The following is a 14,183-nucleotide window of genomic DNA, read 5'->3' on the forward strand; positions in this document are numbered from 1 at the left end:
CTTTAAAACTGGTGTTACATGAGTTTCTACATATGCATGATTTAGTAGGCTTACCATACGCAGCAACTTTAAGCCAACCTGGTTTTGTCTGTACTACAAACATTACAGTACATACAGGGAAACTTGGATATAAAACCGGGTAAGTGAATAGAGGATTTTACCCTTTCCTGGCCTCATATATAAAGCAGGATAACATCCCCCAAACAACTAGAAATATATTGCAGAGGCTGGTGTGATCATGTCTGAGGAAACACTTTGGATTTTTAGAAAAGAAAGAAAACTACTCCTGTGAGAAATTATTTTAACAGTTGCCTTGCAGGAATGACAGAACTTTACACAGTAGTCACTTAATAAATGTTAACCTTTATTGTTACTATTATTTATTAAATGACACTAAAACATGGCAGAATGCCCCAGCAAAACAAAAGTCAACCAAAAAACTATCAACCCTGCATTCTAGGTAATTAAGGGTGCTCAATTTTCTTAATTAACTACTATGTGCCAGAACATTGTAAGTACTTTGCATATATTACCTCATTGAATCCTCATAATAAGCCTTATCTATCATTTCAGAGAAGAAACTTCAACCTACCTCATTTTTAATCTAAATATTTCTTCCATTCAATATGTGTTCCAATCAATCACTTGCTTCATTCCCATCACTTTTCTTTCTCAAAACTTCCTAAAAATCAATACCCATTTTAGATAAATAAAAACACATAGATGAATAAAAAGTAAAAAAGTAAAGATCATTCATTATCCTTCTACCCAAAGATAACTACTGTTTCTATCTGGATATCTATAACTCCAGTTTTTAGTGTCCTTTTAAACATATGTTTTATTAGTCTTAAAAAATGGAATTATACTTCAAATACTTCTATCTACCCATTTTTTCTTTCTCACTTCACAATGCATAATGAATAGCTTTTCCTGGCAATATAGATTTCCATCAGCATACTTATCCTACTGTGTAAACATTCCTTACTTTATAACCAATCCAATGTGCTAGATACTTAAATTGTTTCCAATTTTTACTAGCTTAGACAGTGCTGGGATGAACAGCCTTGTACATACAATCTTTGGGCAATTATTCAATTACTTCCTTAGGACAAAAGGTTTACATAGTTTAAGGCTTATGATCTGTATTAACAAATGGCCACCACTAGGGTGTGAAAGGCTCCATTTTGCCACACCCTCACTGACACTATACAGTAACAGATAGAGACTTTCATATGGACCCCAATTATTTTCTAGTAAAAAAAGATTTAGTGGGTCTGGGTGTTCAGTGGGATAATATTCAAACAACTCTCCACAACTGGCTTCACCCAGCTTTCCAAAATTATCTACTCCCACTCTCCACACTATCCACTCTAAGCAGAATGATCTCCTGACTGTCATAGGAAGAGGGTTCCTACTTCCATGCCTTTCTCACACCATGGCCCCCTCGTCTTGTCTCATGGAATTCCCTAACCACCCTACCCCATGCAGGACTCATTTTCAATTGCCACCTCCTCCATGAAGCTTTAGCCGACTAGCACATCCCACAGAAGCTTTTGCCTCCTTTGTGCTCTCAGAGGGAACATATGACAATGAGTACATGCTTCAGATATTCTGTTATCTTTTGGTTTGTACGTTTCTTATCTCTCCAACTTGATTATAAACTGAAGGACAGGGATGGTTTCTTTCTTTCTTCTTTTTTTTCTTTCCAGCATTAATATACAACTTTATTGATGATACACAAATTAAATCAATGAAAATGACAGAAGGGAGCTTACTTATGATGAATTGGTTCACTGTCACTTATGCAGAAGAAAAGCAAAATATTTCAATCTAGGCAGCGAGATAAAAAGCAACAAACATGTTTTCAGAACAAGTAGTGATATTCATTCATCCATCTTAAACCTAAAGACCAACTCGGTTAAATATCAGCATTGATGATACAATATGATATTCATTATTCAAAACTGGTAGCTGAAAGGATTCCTTTACCATATAAACAAGGTGGAGAAAATGAATAGTTTACAATGTGTGTTGCTTCCAAATTACAAAATCAAGGTGTTATTCCTGGCTCTTTGGGAACATATGTTCAGCCAGTTTGGCCATGAATTTTCCAACTTTTACTTTCACCAAAAAATCATGGTGGCTTTCTATTCCCAGAACCTTATCAGCACACACTTGAAATTCTTTTAAAAAGAAAAAAAGTGAACCTTCACCGAATTGATTCTGAGTAGGTTCATTTTCTTCCCATTTGAAATTATCATTTATATTCTCAAATATGACCAGAAGTTTAAGAATAACTTCTTTGTTCTCCTTCTTATTAAAGAGGGAGCCCAGTGAAGATGGTACTTGGGCCCTGAGCAGTTCCCTAGTCATGGCTGGATTTTCAGCCAAATTCAAAAGGAGTTTCAGAACCTGAAGTTTGGTTTCTTCATTTCCCGCTGAAAATAAACGAAAAAAGTCAGAAATGGAATTAGCAAGCATGTGCTGATACTCATTAGTAACAGTCATATTTGTAAGCAATCTCAGTCCAGCAAGCTGCACAGATGAGTTCAATCGAGAAGTGATTGTGTCATCACACACTTGATTCATGTATACCTTAAGCCTGCGCTGATTTTCAGCATTCACACTCAAGTTATTCAGGACAATTAAAGCCTTTTCCTTAACTATGGGATCCCGCGTATTGAGAATCTTTGCGACAATTGGGAGACCACCGAGATCACGAATAATATCTCTGTTAAATGCATAAGCAGCATTGTTACCCAGAGCAATTAAAGCTGCTTCAAGAATATAAGGCTTTTCAGACATCTCAACCAAGCAAAGAACCTTTTGCAGCTCTTGAGGGGACAAAATGGTATCATCTGAATTGGGGGAAGCCCGTTTCTGGACAGCCCGACGTGCCCGGGTAGCCCTGGCCCTTGCCCTGGCCCTGGCTCTGGTTCCAGCTTCAGTCCCAATCCGGGCCCAAGGTGGGTACCATACTATACTCTTGCTCTCATTGCTGTCATCATCATCATCAGACCAGTCATTATACCTGGCCCCAGAACAGTCCCCAACATCATCCACATCCCCAGATCCACCCTCAGCCATTTTTTCCTTGTTCTGTTTTCTTCCCCTAGTCAGTTTATAAATGCAATAGCAGGCGCCAGCCCCAATCACCAGGCCTGCAGTCACCCAGCCTACTTTCCTGGCGTAGCCCATGCAATCGTCCCTGACAATAGCAGGGACCAAGGAATAGAGTAGTCACTCAGGCTGGGGGAGGAAGGCTGTGGGACTGGGCTCAAGCCTGTGGAGGGTGATCGTCTTCAGCCACTTCAAGGCCACAATAGCTGATTCTGGAGGTTGACCTAGGAGTGGAAGAATAAAATCGGGTTTGAGTTTCTCTTCTGCTTGTGTTGTCCCATGCAGGGAATTGTGCAGAGGGACAAGATAATAATAATTGAATGCTAGGTAGGAAATGCAGATTGTTGACAAAATCTCTATGCCTCTCATTTCAGCCTTTCCCTCCCCACCCCAGGTCACCCCGCCCAAAGCCTAGATAATGCCAGTGGAATCCACAGATTCTGCTGGGGTCTCAGTCACCACAACCTCAGATGTCCCCAGGGACCTGACTAGAACCCTTGCACTAACCTCCTCAAGACAAGCAGTTCGCCCCTTCTTCTGTTTCCTGGTGGTGTGCCACGCCCAACAACCTTTCCAATCTGCAGAGAGACCAGAGCCAGTGAGAACGGAGCACTTGATGGATTGACTGTTGATTTGTTGCTTTCCTGATTCACCATTCCGGCTATCAGGTTTGTTTTTAACCTCTTTATGCCATCCCAAACATGCACAGGTCTGCCCCCTCCCTAGCCTGAAATGGGAGGGAGGTAAGGAAAATAAAGCAGGATTGGAAGAGCCTGTCCAAAGTGCGAGCGATTTCTAACCCCTCCCCCATTCCAGGCAGCCCCCACGCCCACACCGACCTCTACTGATCGGAGGAAACTTCCTCCCTCGCTTCAAGCGGAGCCACCTGCTATAGCAGACCTGCAGGATGACAGATCGAAAACATGGGGAGTAAGTGCTGTTGAGAGAGGAGGATTATGAACAAACTATCCGATAGGTTTCCCTGCTGTCATTTCCCCCACTTCCCCCCCACCACACACACACAAAGCACGCCATTTCGCCACAGTCCGGGGAGTGCAAGAAACACATTCGGACTCAAACCTGTACCTAGATTATTACCTTCTCTGCCTTCTCCCCACCCCCGCGGCCAACCCCGTCCCTCCTAGAGTCCCCAGATGGTCTTACCCTCAAATCGACCTTCACCGATTAGGATTAATTTCCTTCCTCTTCTTTTGCCTGGCGTTGTGCCGCAACCTACAGAAAGACTGGCCACCCGGGAGAGGCTTGGACCCACTAGACACAGAGCCATGGTCAGGAAGACACAGCCACAGGCAGAAAGACGGGAAACTGCCGCCACTGCGTGCTTGGTGGACGGACTAGTCCCCAGAACACAAAACTCTTTTCTAATTCGGAGGCCTGGTTGTCAGAGGTTTCCCACCCCTATTACCTCTCTTGGGGTTCTGCTGACATATCACGTTGCATCTCACCACCCCCGCCCCCATATCCAGCCATTCCCCTCCGGCACTGTCCTGGTGGACTAGGGGCCAACACCCAGGCCACAGCTCCCTTTCCGGATTGCGGGCCTAGGCTCCCAGCAGATTCCCATCTCCCGATCTCTGAGCTTTTCCCCAAACACTCCCCAGCTCACCGTTTCGCAGCATCGAAATGGGGTGCAGGCGGGACATATGTCTTGGAAAGCGGGCGGCGAGTGGGAGAGACGACAGAGGCGCCTCAGTACCCGCGACGGTCTCGGCCCTACACCCTCTACCACCCTGACTTTATGGAATCTCCCAGGCACTGACCTGCAGGGATCCGGGACAATTTTCTTCTCCTCTTCCTTTTTCCCTCCGCCGCAGGCCCGCCCGCCCTCAGGGCAATGGGGAGCTGGTACTCAGACGGGAACAACGACCAGGACAAGAAGGACTTCTGCACACGTCAGCTCTTGGTCACGTGAGAGCTACGTCATCCACCAACTCGGGTCCCCAATTTCCCCTCCCACCAGCAGTGCGGCAGAAGAGGGCCCGCCCCCCTCCTTTCCCTCCCCCACACCAGGCCTTGTTACTCTTTCTTCTTCGATAATCTCATCACCTTGTAGTTGTGTTTCCCTTCCACCGATTACCAGAAAGGGACGACATCTTCCCCTGGGGCTACGGGCCACTTGTACTTTTTATGAAAAATTGCCTCTTCCTTCCCTAGGCTCCTGGGACAGCAGCCTCTCCCTCCACCTTCCCTCCCCCGAGCTATTAAAGTCTACCATTTCCTCTGAAATCTAGTCCCAGATCTGAAAGGAACAAGCGATCGGAAAAGAAAATCTGGAATGAGAGTGTGGCTTTTACTTTCTTAATACTTTGTTATTTTTGTTCCGTCCTCCCCCGCCCCCAGCCTGCATTCTTTTTACGAGAAAAAAAAAGTACTATAAAGCTATTTCCATTTTAGAAAAAAATGAGTGGAAGCTGGAGAATGATGTTGGGTGATGGCCTCCAAAAGTCCCACATTTTCTCACTTGGTGGAGAGTGTTACACACTTCACTCAAAGCAATCTTAATGTCTTCTGGGGCCTAGCACACAGCACAGCCCTGAATGAGCTAATCAGTGTGTCTGGCAATAAGTAAATCCTCTGACTAGACCAGTCTTCTAAATAGGAGAGCTACAGACTTTCACCTGCACCCATTAGCAAGGTGGAGGCATTGAAGCCACAAAAGCCAGAACGCAGGAAAAAAAAAAAAAAAAAAACCTGAGGAGAAAACATAAGTGCACAGTAGGTATCTGTGAGATAAAGCATGCACACTGAAAAAATGAGTGTGCATAAAAAGAACATTACAAAATATACTTGGTCAAAATAGATAGTATCATCTATAAACGAAATAAGTATTAGAGGAACACAGACCAAGACAAAATTGGCTGAAACCGGAAACTAGCAATTAGTATGAAACTATTTCACTCACTGGTTTGATAAGCTGAATAATTCACCCATCATCAATGATTTAACTTTTTTAAAGTAGGAAAAGGAATAAAATAATTACATCCCCTCATTATTTAAGTTAACCAGATTTGATTTCAGTGGCTTGCAACTAAACAATCTTAACTAAAGCACAATACAAAAACAGGTAACAATACAAAAAGTAATATAGCTTTTCAGAACATAGGGTCTTCAGTGAGATATTCCTTAATAGTTTGAATAAAAGGTTATTATTTGAGTATAACTTTTAAAATACCCAGACAATATGGGAGTAAATCAAGAGACTGAGGAGGTTGAGAACAGGCAAACCCCCAGGAAAATTCATATCTATGTAACTTCTGGGAGGCAGTACTAGAATGTGATTGAAATTTATTTAGTAAACAGAAACCAAATCAACTGTATGATCCTGTGTTTAGAGAAAGATCATGTGTAGCAAAGGGGCTCATTCAAGCATAGGAACATATGAAAGGGACAGTCAGAAGAAAGTGTTGGTATTTCCCACCCAAGCACTGACTGGAGGAGAAAAAGTGTTGGCTAAGGAGAATGGAACATTTCACTTTCTCTGGCAGAGTCATGCCCATGATGTGTAATAGTACTTCATGCTTCCTCAGCTGAAACTCCCTTCTTAAGATGAACAAATACCCTCGCTTTGATTGCAGGCTCACCAAACAACCTTTGAAGGTTGTGTTTTCCGAAGTAGTAGCTTGTCTACAAGGAAAGAATGGGCAGGTAAGACTGACTGAAACCTCCAGTACCCCCTGACAGTTGTATTTCTCAGGGCAAATTATTCAGTTGTCACTCCTGTTGAAACAGCCTCCCTTGTGGTCTACTTATGGGGAGAGAATGCAGAGATCCCTAGGTTTGAGCATTCAGATCGATTTATATATAAGTCTCTATGAATGGGAGACTTTCCTTGAGGCATCCAGAGGCAACTCTTCTCAGCATACAAACAAAATCAGGATTTGGTCATGCAATACTGAGGAAGAGACCCTGAACTACAGACGCAACCTTGTGGGAATCCTGTGGGAGAAGCCAAGTGGCCTTGGCTCAAAGGACAACCTTGTGCATCACCATTTCATAACCATACCTTTCTAATGTTTAGTTAATGGTGGAAATTACAACTAAGATACTCTGTGGCATATTATGCCCCCAGCACTTCCGTTATAGATAAACAAAGGGTTAATTTCCAAAGTGGTTAAAGGGCTCCTGCAAATCAACAACAACATCTGAAACAGTTTAAATTTCTCCCTGGGAAAAGAAAGGAAGTGCATTTTACATTTTACATACCCTATTGTTTTCCTCAGCCAAAGGGTGGGTATTGTGCCCAAAACAGACCAACCAAAAGCTGTCTTACTAAAATTTCAATCTTCATCAGAGAAATAAAAACCTGAAAACCGGTGGACTTGTGACATCCTGAAAAGACATCTATCAATTTCTCCTACCTAAACCCCTCGGAAATGAGCCTGGTCTTCAACATTTCCTCCTTAAGCTAACCAGGCTTGTTCTATGTCGCTTGCAACCACACAACCTTAAGTAAGACACAATACCAAAATTACACAATACAAAAAGTAGTATCTTTTCAAGATAACATCCTTCTATAACTTATTTTTTTCACCCTCCACAATTCCATTAGTGTCACCATTTGCTGATCGTTTTTTTGTTTCTGGGTACTTTATAAGTTACATATCACACGTGAACTGATTTAAGCCAAAAGTTTTGTTTTGGCAGTGGTTTCACAGTAGTTTTTTGCGGGCTGAGAAACTTTTAACTGTCCTGTCTGAGGACTTCTTTAAGCATTTTCCTTTCTCACTTTTGAACGGTATGTGAGCCTTATAACATGTCCTTAAGTAAATATTTGTTGGTAGATGTATAATGGAGAGCAAAGTAGTTTTTTCTTTCTTTGTTTGTTTGTTTTTAATGCTAGTCTCCAGGTAGGAATTGGTAGAATCATGGATCAGAAGAACAAAGAGGTAAGAGAATCAAAAGGGTTTTTATAACCATGGGATTTTAGGAAGTTTTAGACAGGGAGTGGATTCAAACCAGGAAAGGTCTGGCATACTGGGAGAATGGTAGTGAGAAGTTATACATTGGACTAACTGGAGAATATACCAAAAGGGTGGAGATAGGTTATACTAGTGAGGAGAGGGTAGGAGTAAAGTTTTTGTCCTTGAAGCCTGACTAAGTGTTGTGAAAGTAAGTTCTTATTGTAAAGCCATGTCTGTGACACCAAGTCATCTGTCTTTATTAAGCTTTACATACTCCTTAGTTTTTTTTAATATATATATTCAAAACAAACAAAAGCCACTTATACAACTACCTAGCAGCCAAACACTGAATGATGGACTGTTGAATCTGAGAATTCTGTTAGTAAGCCTTCATAAGTATAATTCACTTGTCTAGGGGGAGTAAATAAAGGGTCATTAAAAAAAATGAGGTAAAGATTTAGAGAGATTAAGATGTGATATTGGTGAGTTTGGACTATAAAAGGGGAAGACCAGAAAGTTGTGACATATTGACTTCTGAATATTCACCAGCAAGGCACTAGGACTCCCTGGCTTGCCTCCTGAAAGGGCCTCCTCCACACAGGGGCCCCTCACTGGGGAGCCCCTCCCTCTGAGGTGTCATATTTCAGTGTTCTAAGAGGTTGCCTGGAGTGTCTATATTTAGAGTATGACTTCTCAGCAGGGACAGGTGGATGCTTGAGAACTAACTTCTGCATACTTGGTCCCTGAGTTTTGGGATTATTCTGAGGGGCTTGTACTGGTGGCTTGGTGAAATTGTAACAGAAGGCAGGAAGCGTAAAGCCCTCTTTTTTCTGGCAACTGCTTGAGATCCTGTGCATTGCCCTTCCACTTGTGAGGGAAAAAAATGACACAGACATGAGGGGTGTTGCAGTGATTCCCAGTCACCCACAGACCCTCACCACCATCTCCACTGGAAAATGCCGAACACTCACCACTGCTAGGGTAGCATACAATACATGAATGGCAGACAGCAGCAAGATCACCAACAGTGTCATGATGGAAAGAAAATTACCTCAAGTCTCATTTTCATCAATAGGATAACAAGAAATTATCTAATTTCTGGATGATTTATGGGTTGCACCACAAACTTCAGAATAGATTTTAAATAAAACCCTGTGAATTAAAGGCAGGTTAATCTGTGGAGTCATTAATCTGTAAAGTTCATCTGAAGATGTAAGATTCCTCTGAAGTTGGGGTTTGCAAAAAAATCTGTCTTTTGAAGCCAGAGTGAAAGTCACCCAGCAATCTTCTATGAAGATGTCAGTCATATTACACCTAATACTATGAGTTCAGCCAGGAGAAGGAAAGGGACAATAGTTCACATACTTAAAATGGTCAAAATTAGAACACTGACCTTCTCAGTATAGATTCATTTGTCCATCAATTTATAAATCATGTTGAAAGCACAACTGGTTTTGTTTGTAAGGATATGTTTTTCATTTTAATATGTTGTTTGAAAGCTGCTATTTCCTGTGCAGTCAGAAGAAAATATTTTCAACTTAACACAAACTAACTTCACCAAGTCAATGAGGCCTCCCTCTTAACTGGGAAATCTTGCTTATGTTATATAAATTTTTGTAAAAAAAAAAAAAAAAAAAAAAAAAGGTTTGAATTATTTCTTCTCCAAGTGGGAAAAGCTTTATTTTTTTTTCCGATTACAAAATAGTGTAGTTCAAGTCAATAAAAAAGAAAGGACAAAATATAACTTAAATGTTATTAAAATACTAATTAAAATCTCACCACTGCCTGGACTTCCGTTTCTGCCCCTTCCCCCAATGTTGATGCAGACAGAGACTGAACATGGAAAAGGGTAGAAATTTAAGAAAGGGGCCGCAGGAGTTCCAGAGCCAAGGAAAGGATGAGACAATTCCCCAAGAAGTGTAAGTGAAGGGCAGACCCAGGAAAAGATGCTGCCCCTTCCTGGAATTAGAGAAACACAAATTGAAACACGAGAAAGACAGGGCCATTTCTGGTTTCTGGTATTGTTACAGAGGAAAAAAGTGACAGGGCCCACTGTGGGAGTTGAGGGGGAGATACAAGGCAGGCTGGCGCCTGCCGCACTGCTTGTGGGAGTGGAAATTGGGGGCCAGAACGCACCGGTGACGTGGCTGTCACGTGACCAAGAGCCGCCTAGAGCACAAGTCCTGCTAGTCGCCTCCGTCTGGGTACCAGCCCCCTATTACTCTGCAGGCGTGTGAAGAAAGAAGGAAACTAGCTCGGACTGTGCAGGTCGGTGCGAGGATGGGCGCTGCTTCAGAGGAGGTATGGGTGGAAGAGGGCCAAGAACGCCACAGATCCGAGTTCAGGCCGATCACAGCTGGGTCCTTTCTCGCCTACTTTCTAAATACTGCCACCAACCCCCACCCCACCCCGTGCTCATTTTAGTAGAGAGAAGTGGCGGGTTTCGGGTGGGGGTGAGGGGAGTGAAAGGCGTTTCCAGAGATTCCGAGAAAAGAAAGGTTCCAGTGTCCCGGGTGCTGGTCCGTCCACCAAGCACTCCGTCCCTTCGGTCCCTTGTCTGTTTGCAGGTTTGTAGGTCTGTTGGCCTGTAGGTTTCGGCACAAGTCTCAGCAAGAGAAGGAGAAAACTGCCTTGGTTGGAACCTTGCAGGTCAGTGTGAAGGTGGGATTAGCCCAGGACCACGGGTGGGGGTGGCGGAGGAGAGGGGCTGGGATATGAGAGGGCCGGGTCCGAGTCGCCCTCTCCTGGCCCCTTCTTTCTCCACACCCCCTCCCATTTCAGTGCAGGGAAAGGGGTGTGGCGGCCTTTGCTGGGGAAATGGCGGACGACAAGTGGGGCGGGGGAGGCCTGCGTCGGGAAAGTCAGTAGAGTATGAGAAATCTTTTAAACTCAAGTGCCTAAAATTCACAAAAGCAGAAATTGGGACATGTGTCCTCAGTCCATCCACTACACTTTCATTTCTCCATTTCCGCCTACCTGTCTTTGCATTTACCCTTCTGCCAGACTCTATCCTCTATCACTGTGGAGGGACCACTGACAACAGAAGACAAGGGAAAACCAAGGAATTTACCTGACTTTGGTAGAGGTTAGTGAGAGAAACTGCCTTAATCTTTGGAAGTGGAGGTCTGGTGAAGGAGACTACCTGAGAGGTACTCACACTGTCACCCTCCTAGCTATCATAGCACAGACCCGTCTCCTGCCCTTCCCTGTGGACCCAGAAAGAGAAATGGGGGCTCCTGAGGTCCATAGAGGAAGACAGAAAAGAACAAAGAAATTATATCCTGTTAATCTGCCTTTCTCACCAACTCAAAATCCACCTGTCTGTGAGGCACAAAGCCAAACATAGTCCCGAGCCCTAATATTCTGTTTCACCCATAGATTCATCACAAGAGAGCTACAAGAGCCTAGAAGAAGCTAAAGACTGCTACCCTCCATCCTTACTCACCCTGGACCTGAGAGACCTCTTCAATCAGGTGGAGCAAGGCCCTCTCCTGTCCTGCCCCAAGGCTGGCACGGACTTGAGCATGGGCCGGGCTCGGGAAGTGGGTTGGATGGCGGCAGGACTGATGATTGGGGCTGGTGCCTGCTACTGCGTTTACAAACTGACCATAGGAAGAGATGACAGTGAGAAGCTGGAGGAGGAGGAGGAAGAGGAGTGGGACGATGACCAGGAGCTGGATGAGGAGGAGCCTGATATTTGGTTTGATATTGAAACTATGGCTCGGCCCTGGAGTGAGGATGGGGATTGGACTGAACCTGGGGCTCCAGGTGGCACTGAAGACAGGCCCTCAGGGGGAGGCAAGGCCAGCCGAGCACACCCAATAAAACAGCGGCCATTCCCCTATGAACATAAAAATACTTGGAGTGCTCAAAATTGTAAAAATGGCAGTTGTGTTCTGGACCTCTCCAAGTGTCTTTTCATTCAGGGAAAACTGTTGTTTGCTGAGCCCAAGGATGCGGGCTTTCCATTTAGCCAGGATATCAATAGCCATTTGGCCAGTCTCTCAATGGTTAGAAACACGGGCCCCACACCAGACCCCACTGTTAGAGAGGCTTTGTGTGCCACGGATAACTTAAATGCCAGCATTGAAAGTGAGGGCCAGATTAAGATGTACATCAATGAAGTGTGTCAGGAGACTGTGTCACATTGCTGCAACTCATTTCTGCAGCAGGCCGGATTAAATTTGTTAATAAGCATGACAGTTATTAATAACATGCTTGCCAAGTCCGTTTCAGACTTGAAGTTTCCTTTGATATCAGAGGGAAGTGGATGTGCTAAGGTTCAGGTTTTGAAACCACTGATGGGTTTGTCTGAAAAGCCAGTCGTGGCGGGGGAGTTAGTCGGTGCCCAGATGCTCTTCTCATTCATGTCCCTCTTTATCAGAAAAGGAAACAGAGAGATTCTCCTGGAAACCCCTGCCCCATAAACGGCCCTCTGGAACACAATGGGACGGAATCCACCCACAACGCGCTTGGTTTGCAGATGTCAAAGAATCTGCAGAGGGTGCTACTGAAGATCCAGCCTTAGCCAATCACCACCTCATTGGGTGAAAGTTCCAGGGCTCAATCCAGGACCACACTCTTATTGGCCAGGCAGGGGCTCCCACAGAGCTTTGAGTAACTTGTTGGTTGTGCAGTCTGCAGGCAATGTTGGCACTGTAAATTCCTCCCTTGCAGCCTCCTTCATGTGGTGAGGGGATCACTTCAGCTGCCTGCTGTGGACAAAGAACATCAAATTACAGCTATTGTTGCCTGTGGTGGTCTCCCTGTCCAAGCAGAACCGCTTTGCAGAGACCAGACGCATATCGCAGCTTGAGCTGAAAATGCATTTGTTGCAGCTTAGGTTGAATTATTTTTCGTTTACTCTTTCTTCTACACGCGCCTGATGGATAGTGAACCTATTCATCAAAAAAGTGCACTGCTCTTCTGTCTATTGTACCGACTTAACCTCTTCCACCCAAGTCCGCATCTGTGTGTATCATCAATAAAGTTGTGTGCTTTGATTGGCAGAAAAGAGTCATGGTCCTTGTCCTTGAGTTTACAGTCTGCACTGAGAGAAGGACAAAAAAAGCACGATAAACGCCAGCTGACTGGGACTTCTGTTCCCTGACAAATGCCGGCTTATCGGTGCTCACAGGAGGCAGGGATAGAGAGGGGCTGCAGTGCTCAGAATAAACTTCAAGAAGGGGCTGGGGGCGGGGGTGGGAGGAAGGGAGGGGCACAGCGGGGGAGTTCGTGGAATTAGGATGGAATGTTGAGAGGACTGAAAGAGACAACACCCGTGGAGCAGGCAGCACCGTGCCCGGCACAGAGAAATCCCTTCTTAATGTCTTTTCCTTGACTGCCAGCCTAGAAAGAAAGGTCAGTAACCCCGGCCTTTTCGTTTGTCTGCGCATCCCGACGTGGGGATGGGGACCGGGGTGGAGCGGGTGGGGGAGCTCTACCACGCATCGGGGCGCATTTATTGCACAAAGGTTGCCGCTTGCCCAGCACCTACCCTGTGTAGTTCTGTCCCTCCTGCGAAGCCACGGGGAAATCTGCTTCCAGCCCTCCTTCTCTCTTCCTTGGGATCCCCGGCGCTACTTCCTGACAGAGTGAGAGGGTTGGCCGCTGCTCCCTTTGGAGCAACCTCCTTTCTTCCATATCCCCACTACCTTTGGTGGGACCCTGGAAGGGGACAGTGGAGCCTTCCATCAACTACCCGCGGGGGTGATAGGGCAAATGCTGAGGGCACTTGGCACGACCGAGGTCACTCCATCCATCCGGAGACACCTCCACACTCTCCATCTGAGGTCCCTGCACTTTGCCAGGAAAGGAAGAGCCCGTGGGCACAGAAGCACTCCATGGGTCAGGGCAGCTCGTTCTGCCCCTGACCCGCCCCCATCTCCAACATTACCAGATCCTGCCCAGCAGGTTTAGCCCCTGAATCAGCAAAGCCAGGTTCCCTGTATGTTTGTGTTGTGTGTGTCAAGAAGTGGTCCCCTTCCCTAAAGCCATGGCAAACCCAGTAAACACATCTGCTTCCTTTGGGCAAGGCTGCTGCCGTGCCGGTACCCTCTCGGTCTCCCAGGGCTGCTGCTGTGGGTCACTGTGTCCTGGGCGGCCGCCATCTCTGTGGTGCTGGGCATTCGGCTTGTTCTC

General features: G+C 45.2%; 2 protein-coding genes across 9 annotated transcripts; one reads left to right on the plus strand and one right to left on the minus strand.

Annotated features, from left to right (window-relative positions):
- Positions 1-343: 343 nt before the first annotated feature.
- Positions 344-5,052, minus strand: LOC105499323 (armadillo repeat containing X-linked 3). 5 transcript variants are annotated; one of them, XM_011771863.3, is made up of 6 exons: positions 4,902-5,052; positions 4,748-4,788; positions 4,285-4,364; positions 3,960-4,020; positions 3,628-3,698; positions 344-3,344 (listed from the first exon to the last, which is right to left on the minus strand). In XM_011771863.3, exon 6 carries the CDS (start codon positions 3,196-3,198, stop codon positions 2,059-2,061), a length of 1,140 nt encoding a protein of 379 aa, XP_011770165.1. In that variant the 5' UTR covers positions 3,199-3,344; positions 3,628-3,698; positions 3,960-4,020; positions 4,285-4,364; positions 4,748-4,788; positions 4,902-5,052; the 3' UTR covers positions 344-2,058. The 5 variants fall into 5 exon arrangements, with proteins under 5 accessions (XP_011770165.1, XP_011770163.1, XP_011770160.1 ...); XM_011771861.3 differs by having other exon boundaries at positions 4,285-4,392; XM_011771858.2 differs by lacking the exon at positions 4,748-4,788 and having other exon boundaries at positions 4,285-4,392.
- Positions 5,053-10,171: 5,119 nt separating this feature from the next.
- Positions 10,172-13,056, plus strand: LOC105499322 (armadillo repeat containing X-linked 6). 4 transcript variants are annotated; one of them, XR_003013643.2, is made up of 5 exons: positions 10,172-10,310; positions 10,610-10,691; positions 11,046-11,127; positions 11,421-11,515; positions 12,427-13,056. XR_003013643.2 is itself a non-coding variant. In XM_011771854.3 (4 exons), the coding sequence occupies exon 4, from the start codon at positions 11,567-11,569 to the stop codon at positions 12,467-12,469; it is 903 nt and encodes a 300-aa protein (XP_011770156.1). In that variant the 5' UTR covers positions 10,172-10,310; positions 10,610-10,691; positions 11,046-11,127; positions 11,421-11,566; the 3' UTR covers positions 12,470-13,056. The 4 variants fall into 4 exon arrangements, 3 of the variants coding, with proteins under 3 accessions (XP_011770156.1, XP_011770158.1, XP_011770157.1); XM_011771854.3 differs by having other exon boundaries at positions 11,421-13,056; XM_011771855.3 differs by having other exon boundaries at positions 10,194-10,343; positions 11,421-13,056.
- Positions 13,057-14,183: the final 1,127 nt, after the last annotated feature.

The sequence above is a fragment of the Macaca nemestrina genome, chromosome X (assembly GCF_043159975.1).
Source record: "Macaca nemestrina isolate mMacNem1 chromosome X, mMacNem.hap1, whole genome shotgun sequence".
Lineage (NCBI taxonomy): Eukaryota > Metazoa > Chordata > Mammalia > Primates > Cercopithecidae > Macaca > Macaca nemestrina.